Below are 21,546 nucleotides of genomic sequence, written 5' to 3'. Positions count from 1 at the left end.
TTTTTCCCAGACCTTTAATTTGATACAAAATGTCAAAAGCTGCTTCAAACGGTTTCCGAGATATTCCATGTTTTAGTCACTTCTTGTAACAAATTGATAAAAAAAATTAAGTCGCTTGATGTTATTCTTTTGTTTTTATTATGATAATGTTTAAACGTCAAATTTTCGCTGCTTGAACTTATACTTCTCGTCAATAATGGCTCGTTTGAGTTACACTAATGAAGATTTTTTGAATTTAATATTAATACACGGTGAATGTAATCGAATAGCGGTCAGGACTTGCCGTCTTTATTCCGAAAGATACCCTGACAAAGCTCGACCCACAGAGGCTACAATTCGCGAAGCCCTTCGAGCAAAGGGTCAACTATGGGGTATCGTTGTACTCCAAATTCGACGTAGAATCCGAAAATGTGGAAAAAATAGGGGGTCCCTATTTAAAATAACAAAGTAGATGGCTACTTCCGGTATTTCCGGAAGTGGCGCCATCTTGAAAATATTTTAGTTCAATTCATCATGTGCCAAAACCCTTAAAAAACTTATCAGTTTATCTTCATTTTCAAAGGTTTTCCATATCTTTCTAACTGACGCTCGTCAAGAATAACCCTGTATACAGTGTGGCAAAGCCAAAGGGAACAAAATTCATTATTTCGGTTACTGTACAGTGTGATCTAATTTCGATGGGATTAAATGGGTAACTTTCATATTAGAGCAGATAAATATAAACGACTTTTTTTCATTATTATTCCTATACCGTTACCTACCAGAAATAAGCTGCCGTTTTTGTTTTTTCTCAAAAAAAAAACTGAAAAATGGCCGATTTCGTCAATTCGCTATAACTCCTTTACTTTTGAAGCTAGAACAAAATCGCTTTAGCATTTTTCAGGCAGTTTTAACCTATAAATCAATCTCTTAAGCTGTTTGTTTCTAGCCCTTTTAGTAACTGCGCTGTAACTGACTCGAAGTTGATTTTTTTTACTGGAAATTATAGTTGGCCATTTTTTTGAAAAAACTGTTTGTTTTACGAGATTTCCAGAAATATATAATATGTCATACTTATTTTCTATTCAAAATTTATTTAATAACCAAAATTTATTGCAGAGAAATACATAATATGTCATACTTATTTTAAATATAAAATAAGTACTATGCGATCAAAAATGAGCTGCTGTCGAGTGACCTTTGGAATTTTTGTTTACATGGGAAATCGTACTAAACTTGAACTTCCAAAGGCGACTCGACAGAAACTCATTTTTGATCGTCCGTTATGACATATATTTCTCGACTATAAATTTTGCTTATTAAATAACAAAAAAATAGTGGCATATAAAAAATACTGACTGCTGTAGACTTTGCTGCCTTCTTCACGTTAGTGACATTTTAAATCCGTTGAAAATACATTTCGAAATGACTAAATACACTAACTATGAAAAATATGACCTGCTAAAGTGTTTTATTCAGTGCAACGAAAATTCGAGAGCAGCAAGTCGCAAAAAAAAGTTGGATATAATTATGTAGTGCAATTTTCAAACTATCAGACAAGAGTTTCTCCATTTCTTTCCATTTGCAAGTGGAACCCAACTAAAGACCTATAAATTAAAATGTAAAATGGCGGTCAACTATAGCAAGACTGCCAACTTAACAAATTGTAAGCAACACTAATTTTACCACACCCTACAATTAATTCACGAAACTCGAGACGTCTCTCCTTCATTAATATAACAAAAAGTGTATTACAAACAATCTGTCAAGATTAAAATCTTCCCAACTTCCTTAACCTTAATTAATCTTGCACGGTAGTGCCAACACACGCGCAGAAATAAAAACAAAACCTAAAAACAAGCGCATTGTTTAACAATCGTTAATTGGGTAATAGTTCGAAAAGGTTGCGGATACTAAACCCACATCTCGCTGAATGCACCCCCATATACGAAGCCCCGATGAATATCATCGCCGTGTAGTTATATCTTTTATGTCGTTTAAATTAACCGTCATCATAAAGGATGTTATTATCTCCGCATCTACCAAAACGTACAATGAATGCTCTTTCATTAATTCTCTTTTACTCTTCTCGTCCTATACATTTACCCTACTTTTTTACGTTGCCATTGTGACGCTTCTTCTTTAATGAACATTACTATCTCGACTCTAATGTGACGTTATTTAAAACTATACATAACGCTATTAACGTGTTAAGAAATGCCTCGGTTTTTGTCTTTAAATATATATAACCAGCTGCCTGCTAGATGTTGGCAATATGTTTAATCTTTTTCAATGAAATTGGTGCATAAACGATTTTTCACAAACAAATGCGAATACTGCCAGCTAGATAACACGCAAAATGATTTGTTTTTGTTTTTCTGTCTTGTAGTTATTAGGCAATTATGACCAACCGAGTCAGCCTGTATACTGCACCTATATGAAAGAATAAAATACGTTACTTATGTAGGACAGTGAAAATTGTCATTTCAGCCCAGACAGTGTACGTGTATTTTTTCATGGAATTGAATGTAAATAGGCATAAAATTAAATGTAATTAAAATCTTTGAATGCGCGGTATGCAATTAATTTCGACTTTAGTTCTGGTAGAGGAGTACAATAAACGAGATTGTGTCATGTGTGACCTGAAATTTTATCAGTAGCAATGTTAACATACCATTTTCCAATAGATTATGTAATTAGGTAACCGATTTATTGTTTTCTGGGAAAAAACCAAAACAACAAAATTAAAAAGACCATAAGATGCATTGATAAAAGTCGGCAGTTTGTTGCTTAGGGGACGTTTTTTTGGAATCTAAAGTATTGTACAAAACACGTCCATTAGTTAGTCCCTAACTTTTTCCAATTGATTAATTGATAATACCTAATAACTAACTGCTAGAGAAGTGACGACTTGACGGCTACAAATAATTTAGAAATTCATTTAAAATCTTTTCAATTCTCTCGGATTTTCCGAAAACGAAAACAGATTTTAGTAGAATGAATTCAACACCAGGCACATTCGTTCATTTTCGAGTTAATGGGAGCTGTGGCAAAAGAATATTGATGTCGATTAAACATGTCTTAAAAAGAATGACTAATTAAAGCATGTATTTATCGTTTTTAGTTGTGTATAAAGAATTGGCTCAGTATATTCGCAAATCGTAAAAGCAGCGAAGCACCGGCCAATAAGGGCTTCGTGTTGAAAGCAGAATTCTACACTGGAAGACGTACGCGTTCCAAAATTACACAGTTAAGCAAATTCAAATTCAAATATAGAAATTCCAAAGGTTAGTTGACAGTGCCAAAAACACTTGGCAGTTTCTTCAAGTCGATGAACTCCGATTCTGCCCACACGATACGAATTAAAATTTTATTTAAGATGTCGCCCCGCGACCGATTTTTGCACTTGTAATTGTCAACAAACTCATTACGCCAATTCGATCGTGTTAAAAATACATCCAGTTAACCTCGTCGTCTGCACGTCTGGAAACTCGGGGACTTCTGTTACGCCTCGGCAATTTCTTTTCCGTTCCGGGTCATTCGGCGCACTCCCGCACCCTTAATAATATAATTCCATTAAGTGTCTCTCGTCGTTTCTAATAAAAGCGGTCCGTGCGACCGCCGAAACAATAGCAAACTAAATCGGACGATTATCTCATCTTCCCCTCTTTCGGTGATAGAATGTAAAAGAGACAAGATCGAATTGAAGTGAGCATAATAATAATAACAACAATCGGGGCGGGTTACGCGCGTTTTACTCCCTCGGAAGTTGTGAATCACGAGAGAGACGTGATTTAATCAACAATAATGTCTGCTTCCGTTTAGGTCGAATTACAGATGATGGTCGAAGAGTTTCTCTAATCATTATAATAGATTTGGGGTTATTACCTATTATCTAAATTATACGTTCGCGTAGAGCTCGTTTGTAACAACCCATTTTTTTTTCAAATCGCGGAAGGATTTGGGTCAAGTTTTGCGTAATGAATGCGACGATGCGAAAAATCTATAACGGAGCGCGGACTTGTCGCGCGGCTTTGCCAAAATTGCAAAACTTCCGGAAAACGGAAGGCGTACAGGCGAATTAACAAACAGGCTAATTGAGTAATAGGGGAGGAAAACGGGGTCAGAAAATCGATCGTTCACCATTGGTGCCAACAAATTACGTTGCATGAGAGGTTCTGCTCTTGACATGTGTGTCAATCCGAACATTATATTTAGGTGAACAATTTGTTGTAGTGGCTCGTGCCATTAGAGGCAGTACAAACTTTTCACTCGGCTTAGGAAAATGGATAGGTACCCAACCAGCGTCCGCTCGAGGAATAATTCAGTTAGAAAGTATCTAAAAGTATGAATAATTTTCCCCACTCTTAGGTTACAAGTACAGGGTCGCTGATACGTCTGGAAACGATCGATTATCTAAATATGTTTATACAAAAGTGTTGGACTTCTTGTAGGCAGTAATAATTTTAATTATACAGGGTTGCGCAGGACACCAAAATTGCATTTTTTTAATGGAACACCCTGTATATTTTTTAATATTTCAATTCTTCTCTCAATTTTAAGCAAAATTTCTAATAAGCATAATGTACCTAAATTCAATCGTTTCCGGGTTATCGAGTTTTGAAAATAAACGCTATTATTTTAAAATTCATTAATAATTAATTGAACAAAAAATAATAATTTCTGATTCCAAACAATCCTAATAAACGATTTTTTTCAAAACTACAGAATATTTTCAAAAGAAATTAGTATGTAATGTCATTATTGTTCTTTATTCAATACATTTTAAAGTAAGACCTTTTCTTTTCAAAACAAAAGTTTTTCATTGCGTCAATCAACAGAACCAAAACTGTGATGCTGGAAAAAAATTGGACATTCCGTTGAATTCACTTTTAGTTCCAAAGAATAGTTTTTCAGCGCGCCTTAATGCTTCATCTCAAAAGAAATATTTTAAGCAACGCGCTTAGTGATTTTGAAAATATTAATCACGACTTTACCTTTCAACAGGATGGCGCACCATCCCATACTACCGTATTTGCAAGAATAAGCGCAATCTTAATCCCGTTGGTAATTTTAGATTTTTTGAATTCGTTGCGTAAATGGATGAGTTGCCTAAAGAGTTGTTAGTAATCCCAAATAAGTTTTTAGGGGAATTTTTCGAAAAAAAAAAACCATTTTCCTTATTTGATGGTTTTGTCCGCCCGTTCGTCTGACTGTTCTTCGTCTAACTCGAGAATGAAAAGAGACAACCTTTAAATCCATTTGGATCTGTCATTTAATCTCTGTTATAACTGAAAATGTCGCCGTTCAGCAATATTTTCATCATAAAATAAAAGCACACAACCTTGACGCTAATAGTTCGGAATATAATATGCAATAGAGACTACCTATATTATTGATGTGACGTCAACGTAAAAGAATTTTAATTTTATTGGATAAAGTGTAGGTGCAGTAAAGCGCATTTTGGATTCGTTTCAGAACTACCTTTGGGTACTATTAATTTTTTCGTTTCTCTTTTATACAGAACGAAAACAATACCCTCCCACGTATAAAAAGATTATTCTTAATTTACACTGCGCGGGATTCTAATAAAATAATCAGTAGGCAGGTACGCCTTTAAGGTTTCGTCTCAAAGGCTTCTTTAGAAATTGGACGCCTGCATATGGCCGCAATTACGGGATCGTATATCAAAGCGACAAACTTTTCGCACAATCTCCGCCCTTGAATGTTACAAAAAAATGTAAGCGAAAAGTACGATTTTTTCACCGTCTGCTCGAGATTTCTCTTTTCGTTTATATTCCAAGTATGGGCATCCTATTCGAAAGTACGTCGTCTTGATTTCGCGATGTAAAAATCCTTTTAATTCAACGGGGGAATCGATCAGTTTGGTAACATTTAATAATTACGTGTCTGATTTTCAGTTCCAGACTCCGTCTGTACGTTTGGGAATAAACGACATTGATCTTAATCTAGTATTCAATTTTTCTGTAAGCCGAACGTTAATATTTTCAAAAATAAAGGACCAAAATCCGTTTCACGTTATACGCTTTTCGAGTTGCATGAAAATGAATGAATAGTCTTATAACAAAAGCAAACGAGCTCCCAGGTCACTGAAAATTGAATCAGTTCTTTCTTGGGTGATGATAAACATAATACTGAAAACAGAATTGGAACATTCGAAACGGTTCGCGAGTTATCATGTACACAGACGGACGGACAGAAGTCCAAAATCATGAACTTCGAAAATTTCTTTTATTTTTATTTTATTTTTATTTTTTTGTTTTTTATTTATCTTGATATTTTTCTCTTTTTTTTAATTAACTTCCTCTCTTCTTCATCTATAAATTATTATTGCCATTTATTGCAAATGGCTAATCAGTTAAACAACCAACTAATTCATATTAAATTAATTAATATAATTTCAATTTTGTACTCGGGACGTATTCTTTCTTTCAATAAAAATTATTGTTAAGTATTAGGGTTACGTGGAAGAGCAGATTATGAAACTTCCTATTCATAAATCTGAACTTCGCCCTATTGAAGGTGACTCTGACGTTAGTTTTTATTTCCTATTTAATAGTCATGAATTCTGTTTATTAGTATGTACAGTATTATCCTTCAATAAATGACCATTATTATTATTAGAAATGAGCGGAAAGTTTTTCTGGAAACCAAAAATGTTATCATTTCCAATGTCCCCGATGGTTGCACGGAATGCGAAATCTGCTTTTCTTACTAAGCAGGAGCAAAGCAAAAAAGACAATAATTGTCTTTCATCAACAAATTTAAAACTTTTACCCTTTATTTCGCTAGCAGTATTACAATTTGGAGTAGGATTGTGAAGTTTTGGTGAGCTAGTAATTCGATTTTGTTAGCCAACGAGTCAAAAATGTGAGTCAAATCTCGAAAGAAAGAAATTTGTGATATAAGGAAGTAGCGAAATCGAGTCGAAGGCAAGAATCTAATATTTTCCATTGTAATGCAAGATACATAATCCTATTGGGTGATATATTGACTAAATGTGGTTTTTATTCAATGTTTTTATTCAAGGGTGATATGCAAGTATTTTTTCATCCAGCTTAAATTCCGAATATAATCGTTTTGAACTAAAAACGACACGTATATGGAGTATATTTTTAACTGATCTGATACTTATTATGGATTACTTCAGCGCCCAGTCATTTTTGACAGTTTGGAAAGTAAATTAAGCTCCTCTGCAGACAGTAATTAAACGGAACGCTTTAAAAGATACCAAAGTTTTTTTATCGAAAGCGCAAAAAGTAAGCAAAACTCCCTTCGTCACGTTCGAGCTTTATGTACGGACCATTAGCTTCAACAATTTATCCGAATATTAAATTGGCCGCTTCCCCATCGCCGTATATTTCGCAATTGAATTAAGGAAACCCCCGCAAAACAAAAGTCGAAAATGGGCAATATCGGGCGCGACGAATTACGATCGACAAATAAAATTCCAATTACAAAATGAAAACTTGTGCTTTGTGTCATTATTGCGAGTACCTACGTCGTGAAAGTTTTTCGAACGATGCTGTTTTCTCGTTCATTTTTGCGTCTCGAACTGATTGGCTTGCTTTTATGTCCTCGGGAAGTCTAATCGAATAATTTCATTTTACCAGTCCAAAGCGCACGAAAGTATACCTACCAACTTTTCCCTGAATATAATTTCGCTTATGCCATTGCAAAGACGTTTCGGCCAAACTAACAAAGAATTAAGAAATTGTACATTGCATAACGATACATTTCGCACAAGTGTGGAAATAGCATATCTTACAATAACATGTGGAAAGCAAAGGTACATGTACGTTTTGCTCTCGGCTGTATTTGTTGACATGTACCTAAACGAAATACATTTTGAAGTACAACATTTTTATAGTTTTGCTTCGATTTTGACAAAATTTGAAACTATAATGAGAGAACATATTCACATTTAAAAGACTAACGGCAAAACTTAAGGGAGATCTAAGTAAAGGAGCATTTTAATAACTAAGGCTTTGACCGTTAGTCGGCTCAAAACACATATGATTAAAAGGGAGCATATGCTAATACTTGCAAAATTCAAAGTAATTACTCTAAGGGTATGCATAAAACTGTAAGTAAATGCATTGCTACAATAAAACTTGAAAAATTATCGTATACAATAATGAAGTTAGACTTAGAGCATTTATAGCAATCTAGATACGGTTATGTTTCAATTTTAAATGTCATTATTAAGATCAACGCAGCAATTGTTTTTTACTTTCCTCGCTAGAGAGGAAAATTGCATTTTCTTCACCCTTTTTGGGGACGAAAGTAGTTGTTTCTAAACTAGTTTCATAAAAAAATTTTGTTGCAAAACTTCAGATTCGTGTTCAGCACACCAAAAAAAAACCTAAAATAAACCTCTAAAACCAATTACATCATAACTTTCAACTTCGAGTACTTTTCGTGCCCGATTCGACTAAACCTGAAGTACCACGGCTCTACCCTTTCCATGGACAGTGCTACACCCATGTGAAGTTGGTCCAGACCATATGAAATAATTTGACAAAAATGTGTTCACAGTTAGTGCTACGTTAGTGCTCTTTAACGCTCGAAGTTTATCGTTAGTGCTGCTACATAACTTGAAAAAAAAAGGGTCTAGGAAAGTTTACCGTAAAAACAGTTTACCGAAAAACAATTCACCGAAATGTCAATATACCGAAAAAACAATACGTCGAGTTTTAATTTACCGAAGAGCTGTTTTACCGAATCACACTTTACCGAAAATTTCTCCCGTTTTGAGAAAAAACAAGAACAAATCAAAAAACAAAAGAAAAAACGACAAAGGAATTCATTTCCGGAACAAAAGGCAACAAAATTTAAAAAACAAAAAACAAAAGAAAAAATGACAAAGGAATTCGTTTCTGACTTTCTAAACACACCAGCACTTTGAGCCGCAAGTCCTAAGCCTTGGTAAAGTGTGAAGGAAAAGCAATGTCATCTTGGACCTTTCCTGTTTAATAAATTGTACAGTACATTAACAATATTCCAAACTCCGACGTCTCGTTTAGTCGCAATTCGCGTTTGAAGTTTTGACCCAACCATCAGTAAGATCGTGGCCTTCATTTTTTTGGCCTACATTGCCAATTCACGAACTCCGATCTACAAATTTGATAAAGAATCCACCTACACAATTTTATTGTAATCGGACCGTTCGTTTTCGAGATATCGTGCTAACGGACAGACAGGCGGATGAACAGACATTGCAAATTTATGAACTGGCTAGGACACCTGAACTGTCAACAGTTTGCAAATTGGGCGTAAGATCGTTTGGTTGAGGATGGTGAATTTTACAAAAAAAAATATCTTTTCGGGCGAGCACATTTCCACCTCCATGGTTATGTTAATATTCGGTAATCTTTCCTTTCGGTAAAGTGTGATTCGGTAAAACTGCTTTTCGGTCAATTGAAATTCGACGTAGGTATTGTTCTTTCGGTATATTGCCATTTCGGTGAATTGTTTTTCGGTAAACTGTTTTCTGTAAACTTTCCGGGAGCGGAAAAAAAAACAGGGGCGGAGTCAACTTCACGCACATTTTTTGCTTATCGAAATAATGAACGTAGACGGCGTTAGTGCTGTGAAATTCCAAAAAAACAGTTTCTCAAATTCTTTCGCTACTCCTAAAAAAGTCAAGTGTGAAATTATCCCCGCCCATGAATTTTTAAGTAGGTTTTTGGTTTTCGAGAAAAGCAAAAAAATACTAAAATAAACTTGGAACACTAAAGAGTACTAACGTAGCACTAACTTTCGACACATTTTTGTCAAATTATTTCATGTGTATAACATGGGTCAGTGCTACGCTATCCCAACAAATTTAATTTACAGAGCATATAATTCTACCCTCTGGCGGCTGCCAACTAGAAGATCCCCTCTTTACTACTTCCTCCGTTTATAAAAAATAGTTTGAAACCGTTTTTGCATCCCCCATAACTGGAGCATATTATAAAGCATGATCCCAGACACTTAATTTATGAATAAGAACTCAAACCAAATCACCGAGAAATTGAGTTAAAGTTGAGGCTCGAGTTGAGGTATCCACGGGACACTACTTCTGATCTCGACTGTACATATTAGCATTTTCAAATAGGAAAGTCGACATAAACGTAACTATCCCAATTTCAGAAGGGTTTATAAATTCGTAATAAATGTCCGTGATAATAACGCATACCCCGGTTAAATGAATTGGCCCCTAGAGAAGGGGAGGAAGAAAAAAAAGGGACGTTAAAGACAAAGTTAGTAAAATGAGATGTTTTCGAAAGCGTACACTATCGATAATGGACTCGAACGAGAGCTTAATTATTTAATTAGAAGCAAACGCAAACTCTCCAACAAGAATGCGACGTTCATTTTAATTAAACTCGATAGTAGAAAGGTACGGTGCGTCCACCATTTCGAAACGGTGGAATGCTGCAATTTGCATGACCACCAGGAAAAATTGCAATGGAATTTTACTGACACAAAACAAAAAATTAATACAATTGACAATTAACTTCACTCAACGCTAATGTTATGCGAAAGGGACAACAAAATAATCAGCAAGTTTTCCAAATATTACGCTCTAATGCAAACATACACTAAACTTCAAGGGATTCTTGAAGTCGATAAAGTGCCTACACATTTTCAATTACATATTCGTAATTTGACAATAAAAATATTAGCCCCTCTAAATTATAAGCACCTGCTCAAAAATTATAAATTAAAAAGAGGGTTTGAAAGGGATTTTAATTCTCTGTTTAGCAAAGTACAGTTTTCTTTTTGATTCGGTGTAATCACAACTGGGGAAATTAATTTTGAAGGTATACAATTTTGATAATGTCTCCAACACAAGAATCACATTTAGGTATTATTTAGTGCATTTTCGTTTTAAATTAATTGTAAAATTTCATTGTTGCTATATGGTCGTAATTTCGATATTTTGGGAAAAATGATTGCACCTATCAGAGTTATTCTTACCTTACCTATAAGATTTTGATTTTTTAATTTATTTCATCCCTCTATACAGTCGCAACTCGCAAACAGTCATACCTTAACTGGGATTTGAACCCTGGAACCTTGCAACTGAAGAACATACGAACTGACTTACGCAGGTTGGCCGAAAGCAAAGATTAATTTCGCGATTTTGTAAAAGACGGTGCACATTGGAAGAGAACAAAAAGACTGTATATAACCGAAACTTATTTATAGGCTTTCTGCTTCAATTTACGTTTTCGTCGCCGGAGATACAAAGGCTTTGGCAGAGTCGCGGCTTTACATCGATCGTTCGCGAATTTGATTTTATTCTTGGCGCGGTTGGAAATTTTCAATTATTAAAGACGATAAATTATAAACAAAGGCTTACAACGAACGCATAAAATGAGGATAAAAGAATCGCACGAGCTGATTGTTACATCTCAACCTAAACGTGGTATGTATTGATTAATTGTCGTGCGGAATTTATTCATTAGAACGTTTGCTTCGATTTATAGCCTTAATCTCATTATACATCCCGTAAAAATTCGCTTTAATGAAAGGTTAGTGGACTTACTTTGCAACGTGGTCGCTGTCGAATTGAGTAATCCTTGAATACTTCTCGAGTTGTGCCTCAAAAGTGCAGAAAAATCCTTTTGTCCTTGCATTTTTAGCGCAGCTTCCGTTTCGCCGCTGCAGCACTGACCTCCGCACACTACACCTGCAACAATAAATCACGTTTTTAAATTGCAAAGCAGCCTTGTGTGATTCAATTCTGATTAACGTTCCAAAATCGTCAGGTAGCGATTAAATATGTGACCAAGAGATGTCAAAATCTTTATTTATACCGCATGCATTTCGTTGGGACAACGCCCAAACGCATTTTTTCGAAGCCCAAGAAGTGAATTTATGACAACGTGATTTCATAATCAGTATGGATGCACTAGTTTCTTTGAAAACTCGTCGAAACGTGTTAGGTTTACACATAATTTTTCCTGAAACTACAATCAAAATTGAATAATTATCGTATGCAATAATGACGTTTGACACATAGGCATAGCAATCTAGATACGAGTATGTATCAATTTTAATGTCATTATTACTAAGATTAAGGCCGCAATTGTTTTTACTTTCCTCACTAGAAAGGAAAATTGCATTTTCTTCACCCTTTTTAAAGATGAAAGTATGTTGTTTTTAAAGTAGTTTCAGAAAAAATACAATTTTTCAACAAATTGCGATTATTTCTGGGTAATTGGAGTATGCCTCATACATTTTTAAATTGACACTTTCATTTGACACAATTTATGAAAAAGAAACAAAATTTAAAAAAAGCAAAGTAAAACTATGATGGCAGCGAAAAAAGATCAAACGCCAAAAAAATGACGAAATTATAAAACTGTACTTAATAGCATATTTCGAAAACTAACAATTGTTAGACAAATTTACGCTTAGTTTTTGTACTTAAGACACCGTTATAAAAATAGGGGATCTGCATTTAACAAACCCTCAATTTTAACGATCCCTTCAATTTAAATAGTAATGTTTTTGAACCTCTTGTATATTTCTTTATAATCGAAATATCAACACAGTGCAATAAAACTTCTTAAAAATCTGGCTACAAATTTAACTCTTCAGCCTCATTACTCGAAACCTTTCTAGAGAAAACAAGAGAAACTTGGAAAACTATGGGAATTGAAGCAGATCTGAGCATTTTTCGGTGGACCTTATACGTTCTAGTTATTTATCCTCGAGGAAAAAAATGTTAAATTTCGTTGTACGAGTAGACACATTAAACAAAAGGCTTCGCGTCTAATTTTTTACGATCGTCTGTTAATTATATGCGGCTTTTTTGGATTGAAACTTTGCAGATGACGCGCCGTTCCGTAAACTATTGCAAAAAAAGAGAGACGAAAATCTTAAACTGGATTTCCGATTAGCGCCGGTTGCCCGCCGAGAATGTTGACACAATACACCCCTCGTCAACGCGCTCGTTTATTGTAACAGATTGAAAGACATTTATTTTCCATTTTGGTTTGTCGCGCTCGCTTCCAAAATATAATTTTCGTTTTTTTACTTTCAAAGAAAAATAAATAAAAATTTCGTCGAGGAAATTGAACAATATTTCAAAAAGACGAAAGGGGTAGGGAATTAGTAACGGTTCTTCGGCGAGAGAACAAAATTAAACACCCACGCGACCCTCATTTTAATAATGAATCTGTTTTGGATACTGCCACGGGTAAATTCGTGTTAATGTCATAATTAACGTACAAAAAAACGTGAGAGATTGCGTGATGTTAAAAAAGAGATCCGCTTCTTCCCGATTTTGCAATATTTGTCCCATTTAATCGACCGTACGAAATTGAGTAGTATCGGGTCACTTTTTTCCTGATGTTATGCCGGCTCGCCGCACCCATTTTTTTGACGTCCCAATTCACGATTAATAGGCACAGATAAGAACGATACGTTGTAAAAAATTACTTGCGAAAGAAGACGTTTGCTCGAACCGAATTCGGAGCTCTTCTTTACGTAATTTAATTTTCGATTAAGCGCTTTCTGCCAGCGACTTTTCCGGTTTTCGGGCTAAGGTTTTTATTAAGGTACAATTTTGTATTTTACATCCGCAACTCCTTTGGGTGGTAAAGTATCATTCGAAGGGTCGTAAAAAATATTTACGATTTTTCGTGCAGCGCTACCCTTTCGAATCGATCCGGGCGTAATGTTGACAATTTAAAGTTAAAATGGAAATCGTTCGTCCTGCTATATACCCTAATTTATGACAATTTGGTGGATCAATCGCATTTACTACTAAAAATACACACTCCGGCAAAAGGTTTATTTCGACCGTGTACGTCGCACTATCCCCCTCCTAAAAACGTAATCGTAATAGCTTACAGTATAATATTAATTCCAATAAGCCTATTAAGGGAGTAATAATGTCCGGAACCACTACGAAAGCGTGGTGAGGGCAGTAAACATGATAGGGGAGGTTAAAGACGAGCCGCCGTCCTTAACAATTGTAGTTTGAGAGACAACAGCAAGAGTGTAGCCACGTGGAACGTACTAGGGGCAAACGACCCAAAGAAACGGAAGCTAATTGACGACGAATTAAGAAATCAGGAAATAGGAGGCTGAGCGAAATAATAAAGCAAAAGAGCGGAAGATAAGGCTGGTCACTATTGGCATAAACTTAACGCAACCCCACACAGTGTAACGTAAATTTAATCGCGTGCTTTATTTATTTACAATTAATTAACAATAAATTTATAAAAAGAATTGATTTATAACAACCAAAATATTATTTATCACTCACATATGAACAATTCATAACAGCGCGAACTATTTATTAGTTATTACTTCGGCGTTGAAATTTGAACTGCACTGAAACGCAGTTTGATTTGCTTATGTGTATAGCAAACCCGAGTGCGCCCGAATAGTGCCGAACATTCTATAACAAATACGTCATATTTCCGGAAAAGATTACATCACATCGGCCTTCGTACTTTTATCGCCTCGATGTGTATTGCGATTTCTGAAATATTCGCTACACTATGAAAATATTTCTTCAAAGAAATTTTCTTAGAAATTTCTGTAAAGATTTTCTACAATCTTAGAAATTTCCTTTCATATCTTATAAATCAGATAAATCCACCTGAAAATATTACTATAATTGTTTTTAGAAAAGATTTTGTCTTGGGTGGAATCGTCGCGGAAACCCACGTACAACCAAACGTATTATATCTACATTTTCAAGGAAAGTTGTTCAGCGTCGCCAACGGTGCAGATATAAAAGAAAATAGTAGATACTGTTTGATATTTCACTTAATTATATTACTTGTAGCTGATGACATATAGAAAAAGGCTTTTACTTAATGTAAAACTATAGAGTTCATTTCGGGTATGTTTTTGACAAGTTCGTGAAAAGAAAATTATTTTCCCTTTCATGTAATGTTTCCACGTGTGTTGTTTTACTTTATGCTGACGCCGCTTCGTTACAATCGAGTTCTCTTTGTTTGGGGTCGTTAATGGGGAAAATTTCGCACAACAGAAATTTAGACACGAGTTTTCATTTAAGAAGTCACAAAGGAAATGAGACGCACCGTAGGTAACTAAACAATTCGACTCGATATTCATTACAATCGTTTTCCCACAGTATATGACATTAATATAGAATTAATCGAAAATTCTACACCGTTGCAAAACCTTTCCGAGAGCGTTCCAACTTGCTTTCTGTCTTAAGGTTTATAACCCAGCCTGGGGGAGATAGTGAAGCTCGAGGGAATCACGTTTCATTTAAAATATCAATTCTCGTTAGATTTTGGTAAAATTAACGACTAACATTTTGTTGTAGAGATATGAGCAAATGAAGATCTTTTTAAAACGCAGTGTTGACACTGAAGGAAAGGATGTCAAAACCATTGAATATAATAAAATTAAATAGGGCCATATACAGAATACTTAAAGAACTCAACACGCCCACATAAAACTCCTCCGGCATAATTTTCTAAACTTCCATATAAGGATATTGTTCTAGATGAAGATAATTAATCTTTTAATTAGTGTAAAAGGGGAGAACTTCAACTGCAATCGGGAATAAAACGGCGCTTCGCCTTCTCAAACTTTTAATTCAAATGCGAAGAGGAACTTTCGACAAACACTCACGTGAGGGAGGGCAAACTTTATCCCTTTCAAAATGCTAATATTAACGATACATGAACTATACACGAACGCCAAAAAGAAACGAAATAGGTCAGGTGGCAAATCATTTTCGAAAAACCATAAAGGCGGCGCACATTCGTCATTCTAACGCCGGCTTATCCTTATATGGGCGAAATGCAGCTGCGCAACTCTTTATTTATTGCCATCTTATGCAAATGGATAAATTTAACATTATAAATTCCTTTCAATTTAGACGATCGTTTAATCGGTAAAACTCCTACGCCATCTTATTTCGGTCCTTTGGAAAAGAGGTTATTAAATAAACATGGAGCTGGCCGTGGAGAAATTTGCCGTTTCTTAGCGTCAGACGAAGCGAAATGCACCGAAACGGTAAACTTTACACATGCAAATTACTCGCGTCGCGTTACTTGAATATATTAAGCTGCATTTACATCAAATCATCATTGCAAATTTGATTATGTACTTGATTTGTTTACAAATTGACACCATTCATTGCCATATTGTACTTACTCAGACGGATTCGTGCCAAATTATTTCACAACTCGACGTATAATAATATCCATTGATTACAAAATTTGCTGCCTATCCAAAAATAGTCGAATTTTGACTAAGAGCAATATGTACCTACTATTTTTGCTATCAGCATTGTGTTGCCCAAACTGCGGTGAAGATGTTTTCCTCCCATCCTTAAGAGGTCTTCATCATCCGTATTCCATTTGTCAAAAGGAAAAACTAGATAAGTTAAAAACAATTGCAAAAACGCCAACTTAAATAGCTAGGGAATGAGGATTCTAATTTTTCCAAGAATATCCTTGTATTATCGTAATTTCAGAAATGATAAACTTTATCTTTTCAAAATTCCATTAAAATTTCGGTTCAAAAGTGGACCAAAATTTATAATGCATTTTTAAAAGAATTTTCTGAAATTTCTATAGAGACGAGACAACTACTTTGATCTCTAAAAAGATGAAGAAAATGTGATTTTCCTCTCTAGTGAGGAAAGTAAGAAACAATTGCTGCGTTAAGTTTTAATACTGACATTTAAAATTGAAACATACCCGTATCTAGATTGCTATGGGTCAAACTTCATTATTGTGTACAATAATTTTTCAATTTTAATTGTAGTTTCAGAAAAAATTATGTGTAAAACTTGAAAAGAAAATGTTTTTTTCTATTTCGGTGTTACAATGAGAATTTTGTGCAACTGTTTTCGGCAAAAACAGTGTTTCAATGAATTCCATTGTAACATAGTTTTTGGTAACTTTTCATCTCTGAGTTGGCAGTTCGCCAAGACGTCAACGTCAAATCATCAGAAATCAAATTACGTAAAATGTATGTGTTTTTCTTGATTTTTGGTACACGAAGAACTTAATACATTCCAAATCAGCAGGTTACACATCCACCATAAATAAATGTATCAACGAATAAAAAATTACACATTCACGGAATTTAAAGTTTCCAAATGTCAGTGTTGTGTTTATCTACGCTGCCAACTTAAAATTTGTCAACGTAAATGGTGTTGCCAACTTAAGACATATTAATTCTAAAGTTTCCTGTAGTTTTTCATAATTAAAGCCGTAATAGAAAAAATAGTATGAAAAACACGTGTTACAATGCTTTATTGTAATACTCCTATCTTGTGAATAGTCGTATTACAATAGGTCGCATTGTAACACTTGTTTTTCAATATACTAATTCCACTCTCAATTGATATACTCGCTACGCTCGTGTGTCAAACTTTGAACTCGAGTTGAAAAACTCCACTTTCTTCTCTAGTTGTAAAAATAACTAGTTCGTCGCATTTTGCTATAAATGGGCTCTATGATAAATCGTTCATCAATCTGGAAGTGATTGGGAATAATAAATGTCCAAAATCTGGACGATTTCACTAATTTTAGTAGAAAATTCATTCCTGTGACCGTGAATTTCTTAATGACGATTTTGACAAGCATTTGGTATTTAAATGTGGGGATTTTATGTCTAAGCTGGAGAATAAAAGTAGGCGATCGTGCAGTTTGAGGTTACGAGTATACAATATTAAGAACGCTCGCGCCTCATCCACCATTGCACAACTAACAATTAATATCTCCCTTCGGCCGGAAATTGCGCTATTGATTTGAAGAGAAAAAAAGCAGTAGTCTTTTATTAAACGTGAAATGAATGCCTAAAGCTACGGGTTCTCCTCGGTTGTCTTTTTTCAAGCTTTTACCGCCTGCATTCATTTGCGCCGAGGGAATTTTCATATGCACAATGCAAGGACTTGTTCTTATTCGAGACGAACTTCTTATTATACACCAACCCAACTTCTCTTTTTGTCAACTTCAGCGTGACTGATTGAGTGAACGAAAAAAAAAAGAAAAAAAGAAAATTTAGTTTGCAGCAACAAAAAATAACTTTTGTTCCTGACGCAGTTTATTAAGCGAATTAAAATTGGGAAGAACTTTAATTACAAAAGTTATCCTGTAGGTATACGATATCCGTGTTATGTTGGAAATTAAAACCGAAAACATAAAAACAAGGAGCACCTAAAAGTTTCCTAACATTTTTCCGGGGCTTAAAATATTAACTGTGGTGTAAATGAATGGGAGGGGGACTGCCGATATCTTACAAACACCACTCGAACACAAAAAAAGGCTTTCCTAATCCTCTTTTCTCTCTGTAACAAGTACGTAAACTTTTATTGAATGATCGATACTTCACCTTTTTCTATCAATTCGGATGTCACGACGCAAGAAAAAAGTGCGTTTACCTACACTGTCATTTATGAGAAACCAAAAAGTTCAATTGATTTTTTATTTTCTTATAACTCGTTATTTTTATAACTAAAAAAGTTATACCTAAACCAATTTGAGATTATAGCTTCAGCGCCTTTGAATGATTGAAAAATCGTCCTAACTTTTTAATTAAATAAGATTTACCACAAAATCCCATTACGGAATAGTATATTAAAGCATAAGTTACAAAAGGCGCTATATTCTAGCACGAGTTCAAGATTCCCTAACGCATTGGCGACCATTTCCACGACAGTATCCAAACACTAACAGCATATCAGTTAACTCTGCGTTACTGTATTGAAAGGCCATATTACAATTTTAACAATGAAAATTTAACTCTTCAAGCAAAACGTAAATTGTTCAAGTTTAAGAAACAACAAACAAACGTTACGCCACTCTAAGGTTTCACAGCCATCTTCTGATTTTTTGAGGAACAATCGCATGTATGGTGCATGCCATTCATCATGCCTAAATTTTTTTTTTTTCGTAAACCATCACAGATAGCGATATTCATCAAGAGACAAAAAATGCTTGCAAGTAAACTGTCTATCAGTGTCTAAAAATTCAGAACCGTCAAAATAGTAGTTAAAAAGTTTTAGACCTCTTCAGATGTGGATGGTCAGTATTTTACCACCTACATAGCAACTACAATCAAAACGATGATATCACAAAGACCCTTTTTACATTAGACATTCACATCCCGAATTTCATTTTAATCGGCAAAACCATTTTCCGATAAAATAAAAATAACGATTTTTTTTTAAATCTTTGGCGGTAGATAGCGCCTTACCGAGGCACTTTTGGATAGAGGTAAGTTGGGTTAAATCGTCCTATTTTGATACCAAGAACCCCTGGTAGCGCGTTGTACAGACCTTTTAGGGACACCCTGTATAATACCATAAGTAGTCGAATGTCGAATATTTTTGAGCTGCTGTCACGAATGCTAGTTACGCTGATTAATACCACGAGCGCTTGCGCAAGTGGTATTAAAATGCGTAACTAGCATGAGTGGAGCAGCAGCTCAAAAATAATCTACAAATACTTCGACTACGAATGGTATTCGGAGGACTATTCAATGAATCCAAAGAAAAATTAAGCATAATTACCCACGCGAATGTATTTCCATGACAACAATAAACGTCAAAATAAATTACGGAAGTTGCTTTTCATTTTGCTATTGATTCTATTCGAACTTTTGTGCTCCAAGCTAATTCGTTATGAGTGATTAAATTAAAAGATGTGGTGATAAGTCGGTTGTCGAAATTGATTAACAAACTAAGAAGAATGTTCCGGTTAATACGACAAAATTTCGCGTCATTTCACTGGTGGAAGTTTGACAAATGTCATTGAATAATCGCATTGAATTGTCGCTGAAATACCACACGTGAAATTATCTTAAAAATCTGTCAGTTGTGGAAAATAGTTACCAAAAATAGTGTTGGAATGAAACTCATTCCAGCACTATTTTTGATATCGGAATACTGTCATTATAAACGCAAAACAGAGAAAGTTCGAGAACTATTGAGGGGTGGTCCAAAACTCTAGCCAGAATTCTAACGGTCTATAACAAATCTGAATTTCTCAAAATCCAAAGTAAAAATCTGTTATTATCGTCCAGTGAAGTTGGCCGCAAAAAATTAAGCAAGGTATCTGGATTTCAATTCAGTGCCTACACAGCAAAGGCACTATAAAAGCGAGCGTATTTCTACCGGTTTCCCTTGAGAAAACGTACTTGCTCTCCGGCGTAATTTTTTGGTACCGGATTTTCTGAAAACGGAATGGGTACAATGGAAACAAATTTTGATACATTGAGGTAGATTTCATTTTAAAGTACATTACATAATCGTTTTGGGATTTATTCAAGATTGTTCCGGGGCTGGCGTGAAGTTGGCAAGTGATTTTTCGGAGCCGGATATTCCAAAAACAATGACGATACAATGGAAACGAGTTTTGGTACATTAAATTCTGAAGATCGGTTCATTTTCCAGCCGCCAACTCGCGCGAGCTTTTATTAGACGATGCCAGTCATAACTCTAGCATCAGAGCTGCAGTCCTTCACGAGCAAGCTTAATAGGTACATATTTAAATTCAAAAATTAATAAAAACTTTATTATTTTTGATATTTTTCTTTGCTAGCAAGGTAATATTTTCATCATATCTAGAAGTTTCCGTTTTTCCCAGCCCTGAATTCATTCTTTAATGGAACCGCCATTTTCCCCTCAAATGATTTAATAAGTAAATGTCACTTTTCAATTAAACTCCGAGAGTATTGTTATAATTTTTTTGACTTAGGGGTTTCATTAAAATTTAGTTGTCAGGTAAGACAAATTTTTTGACCTCAGATTGTTTGTTGTAGAGGATGACCCCAAGCGCAACAAATTTCTCGTATTCAAGATTTCATGGATCTCACCTCTGATTTCACAATGATTTCATAAGATTTTACGGATTTCATTAAGATGTCATGGATTTCCCCGAGGATTTCCCCAACATAATATGTACACCAAGTTTCACCTGTGGTTTACCCCACGTAGAAACCTCCCTTGCAAGTTTCCTAATAATTTTCTTGGAGAACTTGAACACTTTTGCAAGAATGTACCTAGTTCGAGATGTAGTTCCTATAAGACTAAATCTTTCCAGAATTAATAATGTTTGTTAGTAGGCCATGATTCGTCGTCATGGGTGTGAAAAAGCCCTTAAGAAATGCCATTTTTTCTTACCAAACTGTAGGTACTTAATATCATTTTTACAATAGAAAAAAAGTTAATGCGAATATTTTCAAAACGAAAATGTTAGGAACCGACGATGTAAAGTTGCCCTAATTTTTTGTACTTAATAAGACACACATAGTAATTAAAATAGGGGTGTGAATATTATTAAAATGTATCGAAAACTGCTAAATATAAGTAAGTATAGGACATTATACATGAGATGTATATAGAATTTTACATAGAATCATTGAATAGAAACCTTTATTCAATGATAGAATTTAAAAATGAAAAATATATAGGGTGTTCCGTTCCGTACTTTGGCATCAACTATCGGTATAACCGGAAGGGGATGAATTCTTTTTAACTTTCAAGTTCAAGTATTCTGAGGTATTTTTTTCGAGATATAGAGAGCCCGGTATTCGACG

General features: G+C 34.8%; 1 protein-coding gene across 1 annotated transcript in view; it reads right to left on the bottom strand.

Annotated features, from left to right (window-relative positions):
* LOC116171747 (division abnormally delayed protein) overlaps positions 1–21,546 on the bottom strand; it is a 45,997-nt gene that overhangs the window by 11,535 nt on the left and 12,916 nt on the right. Inside the window, exon 2 of the mRNA XM_031488727.1 lies at positions 11,540–11,683. Within this exon, the coding sequence (XP_031344587.1) occupies positions 11,540–11,683 (144 nt within the window). The remainder of the gene's footprint in view (positions 1–11,539; positions 11,684–21,546) is intronic.

This window comes from Photinus pyralis, unplaced genomic scaffold (genome assembly GCF_008802855.1).
Source record: "Photinus pyralis isolate 1611_PpyrPB1 unplaced genomic scaffold, Ppyr1.3 Ppyr1.4_LG5, whole genome shotgun sequence".
NCBI classification, from domain to species: domain Eukaryota; kingdom Metazoa; phylum Arthropoda; class Insecta; order Coleoptera; family Lampyridae; genus Photinus; species Photinus pyralis.
This window is presented reverse-complemented; position numbering and strand designations above follow the sequence as displayed.